Raw genomic sequence first — 27,489 nt, 5'->3', positions numbered from 1 at the left:
TTCCAGCTAACAGGAGCTACTATCTGTCCAGGCTTAAAACAAGGAAATAAAGTCCTTTTATAGGGAAGTAAAGTTTGCAAGTCCACAGTCTTAAAAAATTGTGGACAAAAACTTAGTTTCTTGGTGTAATTATAGCCTTTCTCCTTCTCATTAACCTTTCCATGAATTACCTGTTGCTCTCTTTCCCTTGGTGCCTGTTCCCTTTCTCTCTGGTGGGCTATATGTACTTAACGAGCGTCCCAGCTGTTGCTCCTCTGCTTCTCTTTCAGGGCTCTTGTGGCCAAAAACCTTGCTGCCGTCTTCCAGTTCTATTCTAATAACAGTTCTTCCAGTTCTTCCATCTAATAACATGGATTACCTCTTCCCACCTCCCACGCCTCCCTTACATAAGAAGTGTGAATCATCAGGATCCCAAAAAGCATGATGTCTGTCCAAAGAGCCAATTTACAAAGGACCATTGATATCCCCGTTATTTATTATAACTGGAACTGCAGCCTTGGGCTTCAGCAGGAGCCCAGGCAGGGAGTGGGCTGGGTACAGGCAAAGGACCTTCCTTACAGCATCCTGGTTCTGGACCCGTTTCAGCAACACCTCAGCTTGGTCCTGGCAGGTGGATTCATGAGCTTTTACAGTGCCAGGGAAGTCCCCTGCAAATAGGTGTTACAGTCAGAAATGGGATTTTTGAGTCTACTTCTTTTCATTTTTCTCTTTTTCAATAAAAATTATGGTGGTATGCAGCACGAACCTGCTGGCTGGCACACGGAGAGGTCCCCTTGGTTGCAGACCTTCAGTGTGGGGACCCCGTGCTCGGAGAGGGGCTGATGGAAATCTGCCCTGCCCTTCTCGTGCCCTTCTCGTTTGAGCTGGGGAATCGGAGAAATGCAATGATCCAGCAGATCCCAGCCACCCAGAAACCTGTGGTTAGGGCTTGCCGTGAGCGTCCACATCAGAGCCAGCTGTTTCATGTGCAGCAAAGAGAGCGTTTTTTTAATTCACTAGCGTGGCAGGACATGAATCAAAGCAAAGGCAGGCGAGCAAATCTGGAGCCAAGGAAAACCAGGAGATGCTGAGTTACCCAAAGTACTTTGGATAGGTAAATGCTACTCAAGTGTCAAGAGAAGGGAACATGTCTGTGTATGTAGGTGTTTGGCATCTCTTGAGCTCCCTTCCATTTTGGGATAGTCCAGGCAGGAGAACAGTAAATCCCCAAAATATATATTCTCTTGCTTAAATTTGAGCGGAGCTGCGTGTGTGTGGTAAAGGGGAGTGGAAATCAAACCAATTCCTCTTTGGCTTCAAAAGCTTGGCCTGCAAGGGAGCTGTATTCAGGTACAATATAAGGGCAGGGTTTTCCTTATTCAGCAAAAGTGCAAGGGAGGGTAACACAGCTGTGGCCAAACTAAATCAAGAGCAGCTCTTTTTCCGGCCACACCCCTGTTTATCTCAGACCTTTTACGCTCCTACAACTCCAGTGGTTCGCATTGTGCTGGGTGGCAACTTAATTTTTCAGAAAAGGTTTAAGGCTAATGGCCGATGTCCAGAGCACTTGGTTCTCCAAAATTCCTGTCGGTCTTCTCTTTCTAGGTGAGTTTCTTCTGCTTGCTCAGGTTGTTCCTGTTCCTCCTGCAGGAAAGACTCGCCCACTCGTGCTGCAGCTGCCGAACAACCACAACACCCAAAAAATGAGGCAGTGGTCTTGGTTTTGGCTGCAGGGCTGCTCTTGGAGCTGTCGGGCTACACTGAAGTCAGGCTGGGACCCTGCAAAGGGGACCCGGGGAAAAGAGCTTGTTTTGGGATGTATTCCTGTCATCCCAAGTCCTGGTCATCCTGGTTGTCTTTTACAGCTATGGAGCATTTAGAAGCTTGAACATTCCCAAAACTGAGTGAAAACCCACATTTCAAAGTAATTTTAGTCACCTAAGCACTCAGGTAGCCCCAGGGAAGAACCCCCACGTACTCAGCCTGACTCCAGAGTGGTGGGTGTGAAACATCAACCAGCTGTTATGAAGTGTCTTGGTGCTTTGACAGACCTGGCCGCAAGATACTTTGGGTTATCAATGACCCTGATGTGTGCCAGGTTTCTTAAGTTGGAAGAGCACCTGTAGATTTTGACTCTCAAAGGTGCCAGAGGAAGAGGGGAAGCGGTCTGGTGCCAGGTAGGTGCAGGACAGCCTTCCTTTTAGCAGGACATCTCCAGTAGCAGGTCGAACATCTTCCCAGTTCTCTTCATCCCTGCTTGTGCCCGGGTCTGCTGAAGTGCAGCTCCCTTGCAGATCACTTTCAGGACAAAGATGCGGGCGTAGAGGCCATGGCCAAGATCTCTTTCCCGCTGCCTGGTGGGGTGACGCAGAGCCAAAATAGCTCCAGCTCCCAGACAGGGTAGTGGAAAGGGCTCAAGAGCAAAACGATGAGCAGCCCTCTGGTTTGGTTAAAAGATCTGGAGGTGGCGTTTGGTTTCCTGTCCTACAGAAACAAAAGCATTTTTGGAAAAATGAAAAGCACGCGAAGCCACTGCACCATCTGGCAGTGGGGACACGTTTGCCACCAAAGGAGTCTCGTTCCCTTGGATGGTGCCAGCCAGGCACCTCCAAGGTCTCAGTGAAACGCTGCTGCTGGGCAGCAGCGGGGGTTTACACTGCCACAAAAAGAATCACCAGGAGCTGCCCAATCTGCCAAAAATTCTCAAATCCCAGACCAAACTCAGAGTTAGGAGAATGACCATGGGCCTAATTTCCTTTTCAGCGATTGCAAATAGATTATGCAGATATGCTGGCTACAAATGGATACAAGCATTTGTTAGTACATCAGGGTTTGTAAAAACCTTCCTAACAAGAAAAGCAGGTACAGGAGTAATAAAAGCCTTACTGAAAGAAATTATGCCCGGTTATGGGGTTCCAGAGTCAATTGAGTCAGACAGGGGTACCCATTTTGCAGCAAATATAATCAGACAGCTATATAAATCACTGGGAATAGAGAGGAATCTGCATAATCCCAATCACCCACGGTCTTCAGGACAGGCAGAAGAATGAACCAGACATTAGAAGAAAAAGTAGCTAGAATGTGCACACACAGTGGATTGAAGTGGACAAAAGCATTGAACTGAGCTCTGTGGGATGCTGAAATGCATCATGGCAACCCGTAGGACTAACCCCAGCAGAAATTGTCTTTGGGAGACATTTGGCTAAACCAGGGATTTATATCCCAGCTAAAACCAGCCTATTAGATGAACGGTTAATCCCGTATGTACTATATAAGCAAGAAGGGTTAAAAAATAACAGAAAATATGCTCAGTGGTATCAGTCAGCACCACCAGAAATACAGGTGTGTGATATACAACTTGGAGATTTATTAGGATATTTTCACAGAAATCCCTGTCCTTGCAAAATTGCCGTAGGGGCAGGGGATTGTATGGCCAAGCTGTCGTCACCGCCAAGGGTGGGAATCGCCGTGAGGTGAGTGATTTACACCAGGACCACCCCAGAACTGGCGATTTGAGCCCAGGGCTGGGAGCCACCCTCCCTCCTCAGCCGCCGGCGTAAGGAGAAGCAGCGGCAAACAGCAGCTCAGCCCCAGGCAGGTCCTGCAGATGGGGTGGGGACTGCCACCAAGCAGCTCCCCGTGCGCACGGCCCAAAGCCTTGTCCTGCAACCTACATGTGGGAGCTGGGTGAGGGCAAAGGCACAGCCCATGCACCGCCCATGCACCACAGGGCTGCTGTGCTCAGCACCCCCAGTTTTGGAGAGGAGGGCCCCAAAAATAGAGGTCCAAACGTGTTGCATTGGAAGCTCCCTTCAACCCATGGCTGTCTAAAAGCATGGAGAAGCAATGATGGCAGGACAACCCCATCAAGGCCACCGTGGAGCCATTTTTTGAAGTGTAAGAGTTGCCCTCCACTCTGAGCAAGGACTACTTGAGAACAAGAAGAGCCCTCTGCCCCTGCTGCAGCTGCACGGGGCTGGGGATGGCAGGAGCCTCTGGCAGGGAGATAAACCAGAAATCTCCTTGCGGGCCTGGCATCACACCATGGGGGGGGACGGGGCACTGGGGGCCCCAATGCTGCGTCTGCAGCTGCTGGCCCCCCTCTTTTCCCTCGGCCGCCCAAACTCAGGCTCGCACCTCACATCATCATAGCTGTTGCCGACACATGAGACCAAACCCACAGCCTGTTGCTAAGATCCATAGGAAATCATTCCACAGCCTTATGTTTAGTTTAGCAGACTTTCAGTAGATTCATTCCCTTCTTTCTCTGTTTTTTTTTTCTTAACAAAAACAAGCAGCATGCTAAGAAATGCAAACCCGCTGGGATGTTTTCAGCCTTGGCCGGAGCTGCCTGAGCCCCCCCGGGGCCGGGAGGCTGCTTCTGGCCGGGGCTCAGCGGGCGGCTTTCTGGGAGAGCCTTTTCTGATCCAAGCCGGTGTTCAGCCATCTGTCTGAGGGCAGACTCCACTCGGCGACGGACGGACGGACAGCAGCGGCATGGCACTCTGGGGAGCCTGCCTGCTCCTCTGCCTCCTCTCCCTCGCCCAGGTCTCTGGCCAGGAAAACAACAAATTCCGGCCAAAACCAGCAGCTTCCAAGAAAGGTAAGGAGCGGTGGCACCGTCCCAGTGAGGAAAACTGGTGGGGCTTGTGGGGGGATGCAATTACCCCACAGTGTTTTAATGAAACACATAAAAAAGCGTCTAAAAGCCTAATGAGGTGTCTATTTTTCCTTTCCTCCCTGTGGGAATGATTGCATAAAATAGCAAGGAAATGGAAATGTTTTTGGCATGTTCCTACCTTGAATAAATTTGATGGGACAGCTCGGTCTGAACTTCAGAGGGTAACATATTTTTCTGTTATCTCCAAGGTTCACCCCAAACTTTTCCTCTACTAAAATCTCCCGTTCTATGACTCCCTACCCCTCCTGGTTCATCTTTCAGAAGCAAATAAGCGGCAGATGACAGGTTGCTGTTGTAGATTTGGAGACAAGAGAGGACAGGTCATATATAATCCACTAAATATCAACATGGATCTTCGTTTTACAACACTCGCCCCGGGTGCATGTCAAGCCCTACACGAGCTCCAACTACTCAGGCTTACCAGAGGGCAATGCGCACGAGAAGATGCCTAAGTTTTCTTTTCCCTAGTGTTGGTTTTTTTTTTTTCCCCCTCTTTCTTCTCTTTTTTTGCTACTGTCCCATTCTTTTTCCCTCTGATCCAATGCACATCAATTATAGGAAAAGGCAGGTAAGGAAGCGACTCTCGTTACACTCAGCAGCGTGTGAGCCTACCTGATGTGACCGATGTCTGATGGTGTTGCGTGGGCTTGGACCATTTCTGGCGGGTGCTTTCCTGCTTGGAACAAAGCTGGGAGCAAGGAAGAAGCATCCCAGGAATTCACTTGGCTGGGCTGCTCTCTACGCTTGCCCAGTGGCTATTTTCATCTGATCCTATCCTTGAGAAAATTTTCCTTTTTCTGCCATTAGATCTTCCTACGAAATCACTGCGTAACTGCTTGTTCCATGTGGCTGTTTTCTAGAGCAAAAATACCTCCTTGGGCTGGCATAGGGCATATACATGCAGTGCACTTAATGGATGTAGCAGGAAAGAGAAACGAGTTTCTCAGAGAAATCATATTTTTCTCTGTGTCACTGGCACTGCTGTTTGTAACCCACTGGTGAAAGCAAGTGAGAGAAGAATCAAGTGGTTGGAGAAAAGTCAGATGGTGGGAGAAAAATCACTTTTGACAGGAAAATTTGTCTCCAATTTAAACACATTTGTCAGAGGGGAGAGAGCAATTTTTTTTTTTTCTGAAAATCAAGCCATCTCAAACAGCTGGTGTCAATTTTTCTTGAGAGCTTCCAGGATTCTTTTCAAAGGAGAGGTCAAGTTTTCTTTGGGGAAAATAAAAAAACCCCAAACGTGGCATTTTTTGGCCAGCTGCATCCAGCCTCGTGGCGGGTCAGCTGCCCTACCTTCACTGGAAACTTCCAGCATTTCTTGGTTAACTTTTTTTCTGATTTTTACCAACATCAGGGGATGGAGTAAGAGGGAGGAAAGCACTAAAAATCTCCCATGAAGTTCCTTTTTGCACCCAGCCCCTTGCCACATCCAAGCCGCAGGGGCCGGGGCTCAGCTGCTCCTGCCCTGAGGGAGGGCAGGATGGCCCCATCCCATTCCCATCCCATCCCCATCCCATCCCGTCCCATCCCATCCCTGGCCCCCAGCACCCCCTGTCCCAGCTCACCTCGTGCCCTTTGCCAGGGAGGGTCAAGCAGGGTGAAGCCACTCGAGCGTTGGAGTGTTTGGCCGGATTTATTTTTTTTCAGTCTGCACAGCCAAACCAAAATGATGATTCAAGCCAAGCTTTTTATCTTTTTATCTTTTTATCTTTTTTTTTTTTTTTGTAATTATTGTTTACATTTGGATCTGCTTCAAAACACAATATAGTGCTGTTTCAATATGAAAAATCCAAACCATAGCATTCACAAGATGCTGAGATAGCACATTTACTTTGCCTTCTGTTGGGTTTTTTCCTGCCTCAAATCGCTCCCCAGTGATTTTTCCAGACACAGCGGTAGAGCAAACTGCCCACAAACTGTGATGTTTGGGGGGCAAATGGGATTTGCCTTCCTCTGGTGGCCACAGGGGTCTCGCCCAAAGGGTTGCCCAGGGGAGGCAGGAGCCGCGTTGGGCGATGGCAGCCCTGCCTGGGGGGCGATGGCACCCCCCAACTCAGGGGTCCACGCTGGGGACCCACGGGCCCTTGGGGGTCTCCCCTTGGTCACAGCTGTGGCAGGGTGCTGGGGCCACAGGAGAACCATTTTGGCATAGCTCTCACATGTACTTTTAAGGTAACTGGAGCTGCTCATTAGAGTCTGGATGCTTAAATTTACAGGTAAATCTTGGAGTCCTGATGCTCTTCACAGAAAATGCCTGTGAACGTTTACACTTATACAAACTCAGGGTGAGTGTGTTCAGTCCCCTCCTCTGATCTGGGGACAGACTGCAACACGGGGTGACTTTTCCAGCTGGGACATACAGGAAAATGCCTGGTGTCAGAAGAAAAACCAGTGGCCAGGGAGGTTTGACGTGAACCAGAGCGATGCACACCCCGCTGAGGGGCAAGAAACCCGTTAGGATGGGAACAAACTGGATGGTACTTGCCCAGGCAGAGCTAAGCAACCCAGATATAGATCCAAATATCACACAGGGATAGTTAAATAATCAGAATGAATTACAGTGGGATTTGGCTGTTATTCATTGTATAATTAGAACAAAGGAAAACATGCAAGAGCTCCACTTGCAGCATTGAATACATTACTGACCAGGCTTTCAGACCAACAGACTATTGTGACCCACATCCTTCTGTGAGTCTTCTTTTCACCTCGCCTCTGCCTGCACTTAATCCCGCAGCTCACGGTTAACCACACAAGGACCCGCTCCAGCTCCCACGGGCAGCGCTGGCAGCCCCCACGCTGGCTTCAGCCCCAGCAAACCCAAGCTGTAATAGCCTTGATAGGGGCTTCAGGAGGCCAGCCCTGAGGAAATGACAGCGCAGAGACAAAAACCTCTGGCAACAAAATAGAAAACTTGAAGTTTTTTGATGCAGCCGCGGTACTTGCTTTGTAGCCGAAGTGCAAATTAACCACTCTTGGTTCTCCCCCACGACGTCCCGGTGAATCAGCTGATGAAGGAACCTCTTGTGGCCCAGGGCTTGGAAACGAGGTGGTGAAAAGGGACAGGACACTTAGGTAGTTGTCACAGAGATGTGTCACCCTGCATAGCAGGGACCCTCTAGATGGGAGCCCACCAGCAAACCTGGCTGGAACAACATAAGGAGCTGCCCCAGCAAGACTCAGTGTCCTGCCGTGGCCCTTGGATGTTACTTAAACTGAAGGGATATTTGTTCTGCTGCAAGACCAGCTTGCATGGAAAAAACCCGGCATTAATTAGCTGTTTCCCACAAAATGTTCTCATCAAAGGCAGCAAAATAGTAACTAGTGCCTCAATGTTAAGTGAACCCATTAAAGTTAATTGAGCAATGTGTAAAGCAGCTTAATGACCTCCTTCTGATGTGTCTGGATTTTCATATTCATGGCACCATCTAATCTTTGGGCTGGTTTTGGTCTGCATCCAAGCTGCTTCCCCAGTTACCTGGCTTGGTGCCTCAGCTCCCCATCTCTTTGACCCTTGAGGAAGCCCATCCTACTGCATTCACGGGAAAATTGTCTCCTGTCCTTTCACCCCTTGAGAACTACCAGATGCTTACACCAGGCCAGGTAAAGCAATAGGAGCAGCAGAGATAGTGTAAGGAATACGAACACCTCAATCTCCCGCTGCCTCCGAGGCATAATGGTCCTTTTGTTCCTAGACAGGAGAAATCCAAGTATGATTAATAGTTGGTTGGAGCTGTTGCAGAAGCAACGCACAGAGCAGGATGTAGGCTTTAGTATCAGACTGCAACCAACTATGCAGCCAAGGAGGCATCTTCTCACAGCAGAACAGCTCTGGCCAGTTTTTGGGTACCTGCACAGGGGATGCTGAAGAGAGAGGCAGCTGTGATGGCCTGAGGGATGGTGTGGCTGGTGGGCTGCGGGATGCAGTGGCTGGCGGTGCAGGGGCAGATCTAGCAGAGGTACCATGGCCCTTCCAGCCCCTTCCCGCTGAGCATCAGCCTGGCAAGCAGGAGCTTTCCTACCAACGCACCCATGAGGGCAGACTAAGGACTGCATAAAGACAAAATTTTGTGTTAGGTTGCTTAAAGCCAGGAGGGTGTGCTGCGAATAGAGGGAGAGAGGGCATGTTTTTGAGGGGTTTTAAAAAAATAAATCGTATTCAGCAGCAGCTTTAAATCCCTCACAAAACACTCGTGTGTGGCAGGACTCCTGCTTAGGAGGGGCAGCATCAGATGGTGCCCTCCTGCATTTTGGGATCTCGACCCCAGTGCAGCACCACTCCAGGCAAGTGCCCTACACAGGGACTCCAGAGAGAAGCCGGCACCTTGCAACACTCATGTGTGCGGCCGCCCCCTTTCCCCAGCACTGCAGCAGCAGCCCAAGGGGAGACCCCCTCCATCACAAAGCCCTGAAACCCCAACTGGGAAAACTGGGCTGCTGGTGGATCCAGGCTAGTGAGCAAACTCTCGTTCTGATGGATATGAAAGGGGACACGGGCATCGACTTTGTGGATCCCTTTTGTTTGTCTTTCTCTAAGGGCAGAGAAACAAGGAGTTTTGATGATAGGAACAGCTTCAGCTGCATCCTCCTGGGACACGGCCAATGTTCATGCTCCTCTCTTGCCTTCTCCAACAGATAGTGTGAGCCTTAAAATGGTTGAAGACCTGAAGGCCATGATTGACAACATCTCTCAAGAGGTTGCTCTACTGAAGGAAAAGCAAGCACTCCAGACAGGTAAAGGACTCGCTGCTTATCAAGCGGCTACAATTGCTCCACATGTTTTGACAAGAGATGCCCAAGCACCCCACGACAAGGAGTCTATCGTGGAGAGAGAGGCTGGAGGATCAAAGCAGAGTGGGGGCAGCTCCTCCAGGCAGATGAAGCTCCTCAGGCAGTTAATGACATGAGTTGTCCAGTGTGTGGCCCCCTTTTTATGTGCTAGAGCTTCCCGTTTGTACAGCTATGCGTATTTCTATGACACTAAGCCAGATGTTCATTTTACTTTATGAATCAGAGGGATGGGTAAAATGGATTGGTCTCTAATCAAATGTAGTTTACTCTTCTGTCTGAACCCCAGTGACATGGTGACCTGGTCTCTTATACATACTATGGTACTGCCCAGGGAACCTCACTGGAGGTCAGTCCCACCGTGCTTCATTGAACACATACAGAGGACAGTACCAAAATGTCCATCTTCCAGCCATGCTCCGTGGTTATTCTGTGTGAACTCCAGCAACGTTGATAGGAGAGGGATTTGCAGAACATGAAACAGAAATGCAATGAAAATGCAAGTTAAGGAGAACGTTCTCCTTCAAAGAAAAGGAACACAAGCAAAATCAAGGCTTTAGAGCCAAACTTCATTCATTGAGATGTAATTGGTATGGATATTAATACATGGCTCTGATTAGTTATTGTTTGGCCAGAGTACCCTGCACTCTCAGGGTTTAGAGCTTAAAGGAAAAATGAAGTAAATGGCTATTCTTAACAATAAAATCAGATGCAAGTAGAAATTTCTTCTGAATACCTCAAGCTAGGCAAGCACAACACTTCTGATCAAAGCCTGTTAAAAAAGACATTTTTTTCTCATGCTTGCATAATTACGATGATTGAATTGGAATTGCAAACTTTTTCCCAAACCACTCCAACACCCAGCAGTGCCCATCTGAAGCCTTTGCTCCAGCCAGTTTGTCAGAGGAAGCATAGCAGCAGCCGGGGAAGAGCAAGACCAAGGGAAGGGGCAGGAGGACCATGGCAGCAGCAGAGCCCAGGAGGGTGACAGGGGCACCCCGAGGTCCATTTTTCCTGATGGTTTGCAGACAGGGAGGGCATGTGTCCTGCACAGGAGGGAGAGACCCCTGCGATTCCCATGCTGCTGAGGATTGCCGTGCAGCCTAAGAAATGAAGTCTGTAGTTTGGCTGCTGCGTTTGCTGCTGCTGCCTCTTCCTGGGCACCCTTTTTTAAAACTAATTCACTTTCTTTCTTTCTGTCCTGTTGTTTTGGTAACCTCTCAGTTTGCCTGAAAGGCACCAAAATTCACCTAAAATGCTTCCTTGCGTTTTCGGAGACCAAGACATACCACGAGGCCAGTGAAAACTGCATCTTGCAGGGGGGCACGCTCAGCACCCCCCAGAATGGGGAGGAGAACGACGCCCTCTACGACTACATGCGCAAGAGCATTGGCTCCGAGGCGGAGATCTGGCTGGGCCTCAACGACATGGCGGCGGAGGGCAAGTGGGTCGACATGACGGGCGGCCCTGTCCGCTACAAGAACTGGGAGACTGAAATCACCACCCAGCCCGACGGCGGCAAGCTGGAAAACTGCGCGGCCTTGTCGGGGGCCGCGGTGGGCAAGTGGTTCGACAAGAGGTGCAAAGAGCGACTGCCCTACATCTGCCAGTTCATGATCGTGTAGTGGCGGGGGCTTCCCCCTGCCCATCCACCCGCCACCCGGGTCTTACCCCTTGGCAGCAGGATTATAAAGCTATAGGTACGTGTACGTGTACATGTATGTATGCACGCACGCGCGCGCACGTTCAACTAGAGTCACTCTTTGCAAAGAAAGTCGTCACAGCTCCATATTGGGTTAGAGAGCGTTAGAGCATTTCATTTGGCCACATCCAGCCCCGTTAGCAGCTGCATCGTTCTTACTAAGGCGCGATTTATAGATATATTTTTTTACACAGGGAATCTTATTAGGACGGCTCGGTTGTTTTGGCAAAGACACAGTGCCTCAGTCCAGCCCGGCGAACAGCCACCTCGGCTGCCCGGGGCTGTCGCTCTGCAATGCCCTTTCCCACCTCGCTGAGCTTCGTTGGGACACCAGCAGCGCTAGTTCCCACTTTCTTCTCCTGTTTTGCTTCCTGGCAGCGAGGCACCCGGGATCAAGATCCTCATCCCTCACACCACCCTGATTCAAGTTCCTGAGGATCGAGGTCCTGTGTCAGAGAGCAGAGAGAGTTTGTAATTTTTTTTCTGAGAAAAGGGTTAAAGAAAAAAAAAATTAAATAAACAGCAATGATGGGAAAGAAATGCAGGTCACCCCAACAGTTTAATGAAGCCCTGATGATGCTAATTTGCTGGCTGTTGGCTTAAAGGTATCAGCAGTTCTTTGCAGCTCAGTGCTTGGTAATAACTCCTCCAGTTTGGGTCATGTCTCCTGCGCTGCCAGGTTGGGAATGTCAAGATGTGACACTCATGGGGAACCCATGGGTGAGGTATTTCAGTGTGCTGCTTTGTTTAAAAAGAGCACGATGATAGATATTCCAAGATGTTGAGTGGAAGAGTCAAACTGGAGGGACTGAAACACACGCAAACAAATGCAGAGTGCACATTCCCGAGGCTGTCACTATTGTCAAACTCTCTGCTGTTCAAATGACTATAAAATAAATATATATATAGCTTGCTGAAGGAAGTGAGTTGTGCCAATGTGATTGGTGTGCTTTCCTCTCCTTGCATTTCTCTTCAGAACAGCTCCAGGGACCTGCAGAGGGTCAGAGATATCAAAGGCAGAGGGGAAAAGCAGCTTCCCACCCTGGGATATGGTTTATAGGATTTCCACCTCCCCTCTTATCATCGCCGTCACAGGCCACACGTGGGATACAGGCAGGGAATCCTTTTACAGGCAAATAAGATTTCCCTTCTCTCCTCCTCTTATTGCTGGGAAATGTCACTCCAAAATATAGGCCAGCCCAGAAGAAAGGTCCTTCCCTCACCCCCGTTTGGCAGTGGTACTGGTGTCAGGGGAGGTGGCACCTCAGGTCCCAGCGTGGAGCTGAGCTGCAGCAGCGCTGAGCGTCCCTCTCCTTGCTCCACTGACGTGGTGATGGCCTCTCCCTCCTCATCCTCCTCCTCAGCATCCTGCCAAGGAGAGAAGACTACATGAAGAAGCCTTTGCAGACTCCAGGCCCTGATCCTGAATGTTTCTGAGGCTCTTTGCTGTAGGTCACGGTTACACTCTACAAGCCAGCTTGCCTCAATCAGTATAAACCCTCTAGTTTCCTTGCCAGGTGATCCCTCCATGTTTTCAGATACACATGAATGCAAAGCAGCCAAGTCAGCAGCATTGCCAGCTTTGGTCCTGATTGGTCATAAACCACAAGGTCTTAAAACACAAACGCATGGTCAGAGAAATAAACTGAGGGATTTCATAGGAGCCCAGGAACTAAAGAGGGGTGCTGCAAAAGCCACACGCCCTGGCGGTGCTGAGATCTGGGGAAGATGCGGGCGGTGTAGCCAGACCATCTCTCTGCATGGAGTGTGAATCTGAAAAACATCTGTGGAGGTGGATGCCAAAGGGTATTCCCAGAGAGGACATTAAGGAGTCAATCTGTCAAAATCTAGAGAATAACAAGTTGCTCTCAGCAGAGTTCTTGGTTGTATCTCTCTTGCTTTCTATTTTCACACAGCTACACTCCTGCCAACCCCATTCTTTGTAGATGTTTTGCTTTTCTAAAGCTGGGAGGAGCACAGGGAAGGGGTGGCTTTGCTCCTGCCCTATTTGTTGGAGCCAGGATGCCAAAACTGACTTTGCAGCTTCAGGGTTGCATTTATGATTTTAATATTTTTCTACATGTTTTTTCCTACTGTATATTATGAACTACAGATTTTCTTCTAAAAGCCAAAGAAAAGGAAATTCTGGAAGAGTCCTCATCCTTGCTTACCACAGCACTCCTTTTTTGTTTGTTTGTGGCCAACCCCGTGTTTTGTGCTCACAATGGATACAGGGGTGGAGGAGTTGAATGGAGGACACTAGTTGCCTCCACTCCAGCACAGCCCAATGGGAATTTCCCAGAGCAGATGGGGTTCATCTGCTGGCGGCTGGGACAAGCATCACTTTTTTCGATCTTCTATTAAATCTTTTTGGCACTCAAGCCAGAGAAGAACATCTGCTGTCCACCAAGTGTGTTCTCAACCAAAGGCATGCAGACTAACGAAAAGAAACCTCAGCTCTTCCCCAAGAAAAAGAAATGTGGAAGTGATCACATCTGAACCAATGTATTGTGATATCTGCAATCTCAAATGAACCTCATGTTATTAAAATAGGAAATGATGTGTAAGAGCTTATGCCACTGGTTGTGCCCCTCAGCTGTTTGTGGCTCTGTAACATGGCTGAAGAAAGATGAAACATGGAATGTGCATATATTTATATGAACAGAAGAAGAAAGGTTACTGGGTGAACTCATGGAAAGCGTTAACCCAGCACTACGCCATCCACAGTTGACTTCAGTAGAACTACGCTCATTTACCCAGCTGATTGCCCTAACCCCAGTTCACCAAGGTCCTGAAGTACAGGCAAAGGACCGAATGGTTAAAAGTAAAATGATTCACCGTGAAACAGTTAATACCTTTCAGAAGTATCCCTCTGAGCAAGGACCAGAACAGCAAACTATTAACACTCGTCAGTGCCCTGGCCAACTTGCTTTTGGCCTTGGTCAGTAAACGGGACAGGTCGGTAAAGGTGGGCAAGAATTTGGGAGTCACAAGCCAAAAGCTTGTTTTGAGCCTTGAACACTTTTATGGGACTTGATCCTTAGCAGTCTCAGGTAAATTCAGATTAAGAGAGTTTGGTGACATGGGGAAAGGACTCCAAGCAGAGAGAGGAAGAAAATTCTTACTCAGAACAAGCAACTGAACCCGACACCTCTACTCCTTGTGCCTGCCTGCTCAGCCTGAGGGTTACTCAGACCCAAGTCTCTCACTCTGTCACATGTAGTCTCTCCCCATCATCTTTTGCAAGGACCAGCTCCCAAACACTTCTGCTCCTGCCTGCCCCAAGGGGAAGGCACTTCCTACATCTAGCTGTGGGACGAGAGCATTAGTATGGATACACATCAAAAGGGAAGGAGCACCTCCTCCCCTGCCCCACTGAGCCTTCTTATTCCTATAGACTTTACTGTTTGATCCCGCTCTTACATAAGCTCTGAACCCCACTTCAGTACCTGACCTCTCAGTCTCTCCTTTTGCAAATAAAATAAAAAGCTAAATTAAAGTTACATTTCTCCAGCTCAGAAGCTGCCATAGGCAGTAAAGAAACACAGATCTCTGAGGCTCAGCAAACAAGGGGAAGCCAAATGACCACTGGGAGCATAAATATAAAACAGTTGGGGGTCACTACACTGATGGAGAGCATAAAAATAATCTCCTTGTAGGTAGAAGATAAAGCAAGGGTTGAGAGAATATCAGACTATGGTGTACAGAATGAAAACATAGTGCTTTATTCCCTAACAACATCCAAAAGCGTCTCCAGTTCAGAAGCACCCAGAGAGAATCCAAAGGTAACAGCTGGGGACTGTTGCAAATACAGCTAAAAATAAAATCGCAAATACAGCTAAAAATAAAATCACAAACACCTTAGCCGTGACTCGCACCCAGCAGCCTCGCCGCTCTGTCCTGCTCTGTGCAAACAGGTCGGTGGCTGCATCACCTCCCTGCGACCTCCTGCACCCACCCTGGGGCCACCGGTGCTGGTGGTGACCACGGGGCACCCAGCGCCTGCAGCCTGGGTGTACACTCAGTGTCCAGCCTCGCCCTAGGAAGGAGACAGAAACCCACAGATGACTGCGCTGCCAAGAGCTGAGGCCAACTGCTAAACACAGAAAATATTTGCTTTCGCTTCAGCCCTGTTAGAAAGCTAACCCTGAGCCTGCCAAGGAGAACGAAACACACAAGCTGCATGCCAACCTTGCAGGCCAGCAATGAAGAACATGTCTCGAGAAGCTATGTGTAGCAAACACTGTTTGGGAAGCACTACAGCTTATGAAAGAAAATGCAAGAGAGGAAATAAAACCTACACCACCTACTGCTTTGCAGAAATACCCGAGGCCAGCTTAGTTTCCCACTGCAGAAACAGGAATGGTTCTTATTTCCGTCACACCCATCAACAGGGATCCCAAAAGCAAGGCTTCTGGTGTTCAATATCGTACCACGTTTCTGTGTTTCTCAGGACTGGTGAAGCCGCGTCTGGAGCACCAGGTCCAGTTCAGGGTCCCCAGTACAGGGGAGGACATAGGCTTACTGGAGCCAGAGCAGTGAAGGGCCACAAAGATGATGAAGGGATTGGGGCAGCTGTTGTTTGAGAGCAGAGACTTCTCAGCCTGGTGAAGAGAAGGTTCAGGGAGGTCCTATCCACATGTTTAAATGCCTGAGGGGAACAGGTAGAGAAGACAGAGCTATGGGCACAAACTGAAATAAAAGAAATCCTGCTTAAACAGAAAACATCTTCTCTGTGAGGGTGGTCAGACCCTGGCCTAGGTTGCCCAGAGGGTCTGTGGAGTCTCCAGTCCTTGGAGATACTTAAATCCTGACTGGACATGGCTCTGGACAACCTCCTCCAGAAGACCTTGCTCTGAGCAGGAGGTGGTCCCTGCCAACCTCAGCTGATCTGTGAAGACACAGAGACCCAGCAAGGGTCCTGTAACCAGGACCACTTCTACAGTCACAGGGGAGAAATGGGCATTTCAGGGGGGGCTGATGACCTCAGGCACCTGATGGATGAGCTATCATGTAAAAGCCTTCCTACATAGAAAGGTTATCATGAAAGCTGATAAAATAATCTCCTGTGGGAGATGATTTCTTCACTCTAGTGTTGCCGGAGCTCCATATACTAGGTCTTGCTCCTCTGCCAAGTGTGATCAGAAGACAAGAGCTTAAACTTCACATTCAACAGAAAGTAAACTGGAAAAACTCCACCAAAGCACCACAAAGCAAATGAAATATATTTTTTTTATATTAAAAGATTAGTCCAAACACACAGTTCATGAGTGGGCAAATGCAGTTGTGAATCAGTGCAACCGCAGTGACAGATTTGCTTTACTGTCAGAGCAGGTTGGTCCATGGGCAGCTTCAATTTCATCCAGATTAATGTGCAACCTGGACACTGCTGCATCACTGGGAAGGCTTGGATCCAAACCCACCCCCCCTCCAAACAATGAGCCACACTGACATGGGGGAATCCAAACCCTGGGAGATGGGAGATGCCACAGGTCCCACCTGCCTGTGCACCACCTCAGAGTTGCTGCAACACAGCACAGGAGGTTGGCTCTTGCACTTTGTTCTATAATATGTCAGAGCAGAAAGCCAAACCCTCGAGTGAGTAGACCTTAAACCAGTCAACCTTTAGGAAACACTCCAGAAATAGCACTGGTTATTAACATGGTCAAACAATTGGCTCCACTGAAGAGCGAGGACTTGGAAGGAGATATGTGGGTGGGGTGCTATGTACCTGTGTATAGCAAATGACTGACAGTTTTCTACACAGCCTAGAAACTGAACTTCCTTTGAAAAATGAAGCAGAATAACAATAAGCACTTTTTATTCCTGAATTAAAATGTATGCATCCAAAATGAATGCAAACACAGTGAGTAATCATAGCGTATCACTGGAGAAAGATAAGCAATCCTGAAAGCACCGTACTGGGGGAAAAAAAACCAACAAACCAATTTACATATAAAATGTAGAAAACCTGAACACAAAACAAAACAAAAAGTCATTACTGAGAATTTTTCCTTCTTTTAAACATTCACAGGAATTGTTACGTCAGCCTATACAAGTAGCTTGTTTCTAAGCCTGCTGGAACTTCAGATGTAAATAGCATCCACAGCCAGATATAAAACCACCTCATGACTTTTATCAAGTGATTAAAAAGAGAGCAGACATCTCTGAAGGCCAAATTGCAGTGACCAGTGTATGTATCCAAAAGCAAAGATTCAGCCTTTGATTCATCTGCTAGTCAGGGGACCTGGATGACCCTGGAGGTCCATAGAAAATCACAATCTTGAGTCTCAGGAACTGGCTGTATCAGGTGTAAGACAGTTTTCTTGCTCTCCTATTTTGGGATCAACAGGAGAGGTGTCCATAAGTTGCCAGGCCCTCCTGAGACACCTACTACTTGGTTTCTTCTTTTACCAGTTCTCACATGATGGAGCAAGCTGACCATTGCCAAAATCCCTGGAGCAGACAGATGGCCCTAAGGCACAGGAAGCCAACCCTCTTCCCTTGGGGGAGAAGAACACAGAGGTGGCAGCTCTCTGGCTCTAGATCATACAAAGGTCTGAGGCAGAACTTGTGGTCCTGAGATATTGCTGTGTGATCACCTGTCTTCTCACGTCCCTCTGTGGAGCACCGGTATCTACCAGACGTGGGGCTGAGGACACCACTCCTTTCCTGCTGTCCTTCCCCTTTCCCAGTTCCCTAAAATCACACTCCTGGGGGATTAAAGTTGATAGTTCCATGCACGGGGACATGAAGTTGCATTAAAATTGTCTATTAAAAACAGCCCCAACACATAATCTGACAGTTTCTTGGTCTCTGTACCAGTTTTCCACCTGCAGGAACTGCAGTATGTCAGAGTTTATCTGCACACGTCGTATTTTGCAGGAATCCAACTACTTCCTCAGTTGCATCCTCACAGCATGAAGCACTCCGGGATGTTTAGTGTAGTGTTGAGGTGCACAAGCGCAGCACTGGGATTTCAGCTAACGGGAGCAACAAGGAATTACACATGCCAGGAACCTTAAGCCGTGTTTGGTCCAGGAACCAAGCTCTCAGTTAAATTCAAGCCTTCCCAGGCAGATAAAACAGGCAGGGACTATGGCAGCCAGATCCTCTCACGCCTGCTCATCTCTAATGCAAGTGCTCATGGACTCATTCCTCAGCTGCTCTGAGTAGAGCTGCAGGGAAAGTCCAGCTTTGTCAAAGGTGAGGGAAAATTTAAAAGACTACCAGATCACACACAGAATCAAACAGGATGGTTGAAGTTGGAAGGGACCTCTGGAGATCATCTAGTCCAACCCACCTGCTAAAGCAGGTTCACCCAGAGCAGATTGCACAGGAATGCATCCAGGTGGGTTTTGAATGTGTCCAGAGAAGGAGACTCCACAGCCTCTCTGGGCAGCCTGTTCCAGGGCTCTGGCACCTTCGAAGTAGTTTTTCCTCGTGTTTAGACGGAACCTCCTGTTTCACTTTGTGCCTGTTGTCCCTCATCCTATCGTTTGGCAACGACTGAAAAGAGTCTGGTCCCATCCTTTTGACACTCACCCTTGAAATATTTATAAGCATAAATAAGATCCCTGACACAAGCATCAATAAGGTCCCTGATCATAACATCTATGTTCCAGCCCTTTGCCATTGTCCCAGAGACACTAACGCTTTTTTATTCATCAGGAAAGGCACCACTGTGGGAAGCTGGTTTAGAGGCATAGGCTGGGACAAGGCAGGGTTCCTGGGTACATGGTACCCAGGCTCCATGTGTGCCCAGAGACATCTGTCTTAGGGCTGTGATCGTGATGCAGGAGGCACTTGAGTATTACAGACATTGCTCTTATGCGACTTCAGGTTTGAATCCTGCACAATGAAAGACAACACACACACAAAGTAAGAGATATTAAGGCATCCAGTCCTTAAAAAATAAAAAAAAATAATTAAAAAAAAATCAAGAATATATGAAAATTAAGGTCACCTGGAAACCTTGATACAAACTACTTCTTCTATTACATCATCACTCATTAGCTGTACCAGTAATTTCATAGCATGGTTAGTACATTTACTGCAAGCATGACAGCAGCAGTAACTGCAGCAAATGCTATTACAGCAGTAGCTTTGTGGAAAAGGATGAAATTTAAGCACCTAGGCAGAAATGCAGCCTCCTCCCTCCTTCACTTTCCCAGGCCATGACCTAGAGGTCACCAGTTTTTTAGCCAAAATCCGAAGGGTGGGCTCCAGCTCTGAGCCCACCCTAGTTAGGGTCTACTATTAATGGTGACAAAGGTGATATCTCATGTTCCTATTGTTGTACAGAGTTACCTAAAGATATCCTGCTGGCAAAGGTTAGTGCAGAACAGTGATTTAACTAAACCATGCCTAGGAGAAGAGACTCAATAGCCAGAGGGGTACTAACTTCAACTAATGCCATCAAAAGCAACTGCTGGCTTGGGAACAGCCAAGGGAGGCACACTTGGTCTGTGTCATCCCCAAAAACCCACCACAGCCTGCCTACCTGCTGCATCTCAGGGATATTGGTAGGAAAGAGTGGTGGTTGTGATTTTCCAGGAACAGAGAAAGCTTCATTAACAGCTCCTGCCACAGCAAATGGGATCCTCCTCTTGCATCTGCATCCTCACAATGATGACATAAGACAAAGCGAAGTTCGGCATACATTATTAATTGTTAACAGTAAGAAATACCAGAAGGAGGTGAAGTTAGTCCAAAAGGAAACATACAGGAAAATACCTACTCTTAGAATAAGTGATAAGTTTCACCTTGATTATTGAAGTTAAAATTGGTATCTGAGCCTTAAAGGGCAAAGGGATGCAGTATTCTCATCATCTTTTTCTACTTTGAGGTAGCAGGAAGGGGAACAGTTCCTCTGTTTTGTTCATCAGCGACAGAAAGCCACAAAGTCATCACCACTGCATGACCTAAAGCAAACCGTGAATTGGTGGAGACATTTTTACTATGGTAAATGTTAGTGAAGCAATTACAGATTTTGTAAAGCTTTTCTTGGAAAGAGGTTACTGGTAGCAACATGGTTCGCTGCACTGTTCGTGGACCTGGCTTATTGTTCTGCACACTTCCATCTAATTTGGTGTCTAACTAGTTATTACTCATACAAGGGGTCATTCATGTCAAGAGAAGCAATACTTTCTGGAACAATTTGAGTTTTCCCTACATGTATTAATGTTTTCCCAAGCACTTCTCCAACTATTTGAGATGTAAACAATTAATTCAAGTAATGCCAGTTCATTCAACCCTGAACCAGCTTTTTGGCAGTAAAATCTGGGGACCTTGCTGTAGCAAATCTCATCCAGCAGCTTTGTCATCATCCAAGCAGGTTCAGGTGTGGCTAGAGTGAAAAATACATTGTAGAGAGAGGTTGAAAGTATTTCACCTCAGCATCAGCTGATGATTGTAAATCTCAGAGAACATTCACCAAAAAAGTAGTTTCTGGAGACTTCTGTTTTGAATTCAGCTGTTTGGATGTGTGGGGAGAAAGGAAGACAACACATGAAAATATAACAATAGGAAAAGAAAGGGGGGTGATGACAAAAATCCACCTTTTAGTTGGTTCTTGGAGCAACTTCGTTGACACATGGTTCAACCTCTCCAGGTTGAGTTGTCTTCTAGCAATGCTGCCTTTCACGCTATAACCTGGGCACAGATTCCTTGAGACTCAGGTCCCATGGGTAGTATGAGGAAGTGTTGTCATAGAAATCCAGCATCTCCTTTCAGCTGAAGCTGAATCTCATCTTTTAACCCAGATGTGTAGTCACAAAAACCTATGGAGAACATGTAGGAGTTTGACCTGCAGAACTGATCAGCCAAAAAAAAAATCAAACGTCAGAACACACAAGTATAAAGTAAATTGCCCATTTTCCTCAGATGTTTGACTAGTAAGGAAAAATATTAAATTGTCTTCTGGAATATTAGACATATGCATGAACCCATATACTTTCCTAGGCTGGTCTGAGATATTTAGAAACTTGTCTGTTAATCCAAATAAAATAAATTAGAGAGGAAGATCTAACGGCTTGCTGCCTTTTGGTTTTTTTTTAATTGCTCTGAAAGGCTAAGCTATAAAATGGTTACCAAACAATTGTACTAGAAGATTTCATTATGCCTTTGCTTACCTTTTAGGGTTTACCACTTATTAAATAAACTCTCATTAATTTAAGGAAACAAATGAAGGGAAAACACATGAGCCTTTTCAAACTTTTGAATGAGTAAAGCAGTAAGTTGTGAAAGTAATTACCAAGTATCTAAACAGGTTTGATCTGGCAGAAAGTAGAAGAGTTTAATTTACTATGGAAACGTGAAATCCATAAAGATTCAAGCTTTTGAGTTTGCATCTTACTAAGATGATTATTCTTATACAAAAACATTTATCACAGCATTTATCGTTAAAGTCCTCACTTTTGAGGACATCAGAATTCGCATTATTTTTCATAACTCTGACAGTTTCTACAGCGTGAGAAGGCACTGGTGGATATGCAGGCCTTCAAAGCTGAAAGCTTCATGAAATCATGCCCTGAAGTGCAAATGTCGTGTTTAGTATGAACGAAACTCTACTTGGCAGCTTAAACTGTAGAGCAGTCACTTTTTTGCCTTTGTACTTTACCATATGTTACAGAACAACATCTATGCATATTTGTTTTCAGGTTACTTTTTTCAGAATCCAGCAATTAAAGTAGCATTTGGAGAGGAGAAACACCCCATTAATTTGCTTCTCTTTTAATTAAAACAAAATAAAAACAAAGTTTTAAATAAAAGGATTGGCAATGATGAATTTGAAGCAGATGCTTGGGCTCAGGAGCCTGCAGTTTGTACTCCTGAGACCAAGGGGTGAATCTCACTTAAAGCCAGGTTGTTCTGTGCAGAAAACTAGGTTTATACACATATACTTAAGAGATGCCTTGCTGTGATTAATCTCATGTAGGGAAGAAGTCATCTGTATAGGGTCTGTCTGTTGTTTTTTAGCCCTTAAAATAATGATCAAAGACAGGGATACTTTTCACATGGTGGCAAATGGCAACGGTTCAGAATATCCTAATACAACCCTTCAGGCAAAACCATACCCAAGGCTTCTGAGAAAGAGGAACACCCAAACCTGTCCATGTTTCATTTGAGGTACCCCCTGAAACTGAAACATTCCCTCACCTCTCCCAGTATTTACCCACACCACCCCACTGGAGAATGCAGCCTTTCTGACCTTATAGGATCACAGAATCATAGAATGGTTTGGGTTGGAAGGGATCTTCAAAGGCCATCTAGTCCAGCCCCCCTGCAATGAGCAGGGACATCTGCAACTAGACCAGGTTGCTCAGAGCTCTGTCCAGCCTGGCCTCGAATGTCTCCAGGGATGGGGCATCTACCACCTCTCTGGGAAACCTGGGACAGTGTTTCACCACCCTCATTGTAAAAAATTTCTTCCTCATGTCCAACCTGAATCTCCTCTCCTTTAGTTTAGAACCATCACCCCATGTCCTATCATAACAGGCCCTGCTAAAGAGTCTGTTCCCATCTTTCTTATAGGCTCCTTTTAAATACTGAACGGCCGCAATAAGGTCTCCCTGGAGCCTTCTCTTCTCCAGGCTGAACAACCCCAACTCTCTCAGCCTGTCCTCACAGCAGAGGGGTTCCAGCCCTCTGATCATCTTGGTGGCCTCCTCTGGACCCTCTCCAACAGGTCCATGTCTTCCCTGTACTAAGGGCTCCAGAGCTGGACGCAGCTCAGCACGCACTAGTGATGGCCTCAAGTAACATTCAGAAATGAGCATCCATGGCTCCAAAGGCCTCTGAAAAACATTGGGGAAAAGGTCAGCCCAAGTGGGAAAAAGCCTGTGGGAGAGCTTCAACACCCTCCACTACCAGGAAGCCTAAGGCCACTCAAAACTTCTGCAGCTCTGAAGGAAAAAGTCCCATGCAACAGCAGAGGCAATGCCCAGGCATGCCCCAGGGAGAAATTGGTTTCAAAGTCCAGCAACGAGGTGCACTTCAGCCAAGCACAGCTTGCTGCTTGTTTTTTTTTTGTTTTTTCTTAATGAAGGGGCTGTGGCTGTGCAAGTATTGCGGTAAAAATGGGTATTCAAACCTTGCTGGGAAAAACAGCAGATATGTTGAAGGTGTCGCAGGGACCCTGATGTACCCTGAAGCTCTTGCACCTTTCACAAACTTGCTCTCATTTTGTGCATTTAAAAGAAACAAACAAAACCAAACAACAGCAACAACCACCCCAGCACAAACAAACAAAAACCCCCACCTCAGAACAAAAAGCACTCTCCTCCACCCCATGAGCAGATCACCATTCCTTTCAGCATGGATTTGCAGCCCTGTGTGTAGGACAGACATTCTCCTTGGTGAGCAATATCAAAACTCAGCTTTATGCTGACAACAAAATTTAAAAAAAAGGGACTACACACTTTACATTGAACATGTCCTTTGTTCTAAATAATACTTCTCAAAATCAAATAATTTCCAGTTAGAAAAAAGAAAATGCTGCAAAGATGACAGGATATCACCAGAATTTTTCCTCCCATTTTCTTCTGAGAAAACAGCTTACACAAAGTGAGGTCATTTCTCTAGCCTCCTGCCTAAAAAAAGTTCTGTGTGCTGACAGAATATTGCTCTGTTAGAGCACCTCTGACAGGATGCAGCGTGGCACTCTTTATACAGCTATGAGTGACTGTAGCTGTTGTACCAGGATTAAAAAACCCCACATCTATACATAAAACACACACACAAATATGGCAAGAAACGAAACAGCTGCTTCAAGTTTTTGAAGATTCATCTTGTCCAGAAGCACAAAGCCTGACTTGTGTGCAGCAGTGTAGCAATTCTTTCATACAAGAGAGGGATGCAGCCCAAATCACACACACAAAACTCTTTTTAAATGCTAGGAGTGTTGCTAATTGAAACAATTTGGCATGCTTCTTTTATGTTGCTGAAGAAACATGCCAGAAGTTTCTAAATCCCTGTAAAAAGACCATCCCTTCCTCCAGGCTAGATCAGTTTTCTGCACCAGAATTCCTCAGTTTCAAAGAAAATTAGGTAACCCATGCTTACTTAATTGCTGGGAAGCTGTAATTTATCAAAAATAAACCAATCATTAGATTGGATGTAGAAAGCCATTTAGACTACAGGAATGAATTTTTTTTTTTTTTTTTTTTTAGTTTCTGGCTTCAGAGTTTTTGGGGAGACAGATTTGTTCCCATCTTTGTGCACATTGCAGCCCACAATTAGACGATGGCTGGTGAAGATGTGCACATGGATGAGGGTTATTGAGCATTTTGCTTCCTCCCTGACCAACAACAAATTCTCATACTTACGTTTCTTCTCTGTCACACTCAACGGTATCCCAGAATAGTTTCTTCAGAGTAACATGATCATTTTTTTTCCACTAGGGTTGAGGTATTGAAGTCTCAATATTTGTCTGGTGAAACTACTTTTTCATTTCTTACTGGTGCTCTACAACTTTTGCTATAATCCAAAGACTAATCCAAAGGGTCTTGATTTGTCTGGAAATTGCACTAGATTATTCACATATATGCTTAAAATAAAGCACTTACTGAGTGTTTTGATAGACTGAAATTGTCCAAACCTCATAGACTCAAGCCGAAGAGGCAAGATGTATATTTTCATCTTTGCTGCTTTGGGCAACAAACATCTCCACTTCTCTTTGCTCCTTAAAAGCAAATTACATCCTGACCAGGTGTTTCTGGACTGCTGTCTATGGACCCCCATCTTCCAATTAATGGTTAAACAGACTTAGAAATTTTCATTTTGAGATAAAGACCACTGCACAGGAACTGCTCCAGGATGGCACAATCTCAGTGGATATCCAAATGATAAGTACCTTAATTTACATTCATATTAAGTGGCAGTTTTGGAGACTAGGGACTAGTTGATCCTTGCTGAGTTTTCTGTTCCTTCAAAGAGTAGATCTAATTTAGCCTAGGATCCATTCCCAGAAATTACTGGGATGCTCAGTAATGAGAATTTCGAACATCATTCTCTATGTGCATTAAACTTGCCTCAAAACAATTAAAAATCAAACAAAACAATCAACAACACAAAAACCAACAAAGCAATCAGTATGTACTGATTCCATGCACTTTAATTTAGAAAAAAAAAGGCCTTCACACATTTTCAAAAGGGTCTCCTCTGGGCTGAAGAACTAGCATTAAAACATACTTTTATTGTATTATCCCTGAAAAGAAATTAATTTAGAATTAGATTGTATGTGTCAGTTGGGTGTGAATAAATCACAAACATCATGACCCTACCGAGAAGCTGCTGAACCATTTTTATATTGAAAGCTTCAAATATTTTACAATCCTTCTCACTAATGATCTAAACGCATGCTTTTAAAACCCGCAATTAATAGCATATCACTGGTTATGCAAGAAAAAGGATAAGCACAGTCAGCAGTATATTATCCCAAGAAACTAGGTTGTCTAGAAACCCATTTTTATCATCTAGGGCAACGGGGTACCTACCAACAGCCGGACATAAAAATACTCAGGGCTGTTTACACACATAAGAAAGACATACGCTAGTTACTCCAGCTGGTAGTATCATTATATTTTATTTATTTTTTTAAAAAAATTAAGTCACAACTTTCTCTTAATGAAAACCCAATTCAAATTTGTGCCTGAACTCTAAACATACCAAAGTAAGCACTGTTAAAGCCAACCTTAGACTGGAAACAAGTATAAACTAGGGTTTGTATTGCCATACCAAAAGCTGAGTTAAAATAGAACAAATAAAAACAATAGTCAACAAGCATCATATTCTTCCTTCAAAGATCAAGAGCTTGTGAACAAAAGCCCAACCTCCATTATATTTTCTTCAGTTGGACAGAAAGAACATGAACTAAAAAATTTCATCTAAGAAAATGCAGAAACTGAGCTAGAGGGATGAGACAGTCTTGAATTTCTCTCATAGACTTCTCATTCCTTTTCAATAAAGGAGAAGTAAAAAACATTGACTGGATGAATGCACAACTGGAATACTCTGATAAAAAGGTATTGTGGCAATTCAGTTACCTGAGAAAAACAGAAATTGGTATTGCAGAAATCTTTTTAAGTTCTCAAATGACATGAAAATGACCCAGTAGACTTTGAAATATGTGATCCCAGTGACTAGCCAGAGATCTAGGAATACACATTTCTATATTAAAAGTGATAAACGTAATCAGGAAAACACCTGAAACAATTAAAAGGCTCTTTTGGACAGCACATGTTTTGCTATATGCTACAGAAAACTGAGTCAGGTATGACATTATACTGAATCTTACAGTGGTCCAAGCCGTATAATGGTATATACACTGTTAAATACACACACTTGATCATATAAATAGTCAATTTGCAACGCTAGCATGGTTAATATAGGAAGAAATCCACATTCTTTTTTGATGTAAACAGTAAGGTTCTTAGTAAAAACATTTTCATTTTAGACACTATTATATGTTTAGTATTATTGCATGCAATACTGTATAAAAGCTTAAAGGCACCTTTGTGTATCTTTAGGCAATTAAAAAAATCACAATAAGACATTTGGAGAGAAATTCTCAAGTCGTTTGGTCTAGCACTGCATGAAAAATTGGGAACATCCTCAGTAGCTGCACACAAGCCAGATGTTTGTATAAAAAAGGCAACTTAATATACCCATAGTCCTCTGCATGAAGATCTGACCCTCAAGTTTTAAAAGGCACAGAAATTGAGGGGCGTGCTACTACAGCACTTAAAAATGAGACCTACTGTTTACCTGATTTCAAGAGGTGGCTTTCAAAAGCAGCTAGATGACTGAAGTATAAGTCCCACTAGAAATCAAGAGCTGTCTGCACCATCATTTCAACATGGTGGTTAAATTCAGATCAATGAAAAAATAAAAATAATAATAATTTTTTTAAAAAAATCTAGGCTTTCCTTATGAATTCATTCTCATACTTTGCATTTCAGAGAAATCACTTCCTGGAAATGTTTTCTTCACTCCTTTTTCTGATCATTATTAAATAATAAAATCATTATTTCTTCATTGAATAATTACTCTTACTTGAGCCAGAAGTGCAAAGTGTAAATGCTACAGGCATCTGAAGAGAATCGCAAATTGTTTCAGACTTTTGAAACTGTTTTTGTAAAAAAGTAAAGAAAACACAGTCTTTGGTGTAGGCTCACACAGTGCTATCCAAGTATTATAACATCAGTTGGAAACTAGAGAAAACCCATAACTTTACTTCCGAACTAGAAGAGCCCAAGCTCAAGCGTTCACACTGATTTACAGGCACAGAGCTCTTCCGTGCAGCATACGTGGTCTTTCACTACACTTACATTGCCAC

General features: G+C 45.6%; 1 protein-coding gene across 1 annotated transcript; it reads left to right on the top strand.

Annotated features, from left to right (window-relative positions):
* The first annotated feature begins 4,377 nt into the window (after positions 1 to 4,377).
* CLEC3B (C-type lectin domain family 3 member B) lies at positions 4,378 to 12,072 on the top strand. Its single transcript, XM_065629011.1, has 3 exons — positions 4,378 to 4,582; positions 9,296 to 9,394; positions 10,673 to 12,072. The coding sequence occupies exons 1-3, from the start codon at positions 4,477 to 4,479 to the stop codon at positions 11,071 to 11,073; spliced, it is 606 nt and encodes a 201-aa protein (XP_065485083.1). The 5' UTR covers positions 4,378 to 4,476; the 3' UTR covers positions 11,074 to 12,072.
* Positions 12,073 to 27,489: the final 15,417 nt, after the last annotated feature.

The sequence above is a fragment of the Caloenas nicobarica genome, chromosome 2, assembly GCF_036013445.1.
Source record: "Caloenas nicobarica isolate bCalNic1 chromosome 2, bCalNic1.hap1, whole genome shotgun sequence".
Taxonomy (NCBI): domain Eukaryota; kingdom Metazoa; phylum Chordata; class Aves; order Columbiformes; family Columbidae; genus Caloenas; species Caloenas nicobarica.
This window is presented reverse-complemented; position numbering and strand designations above follow the sequence as displayed.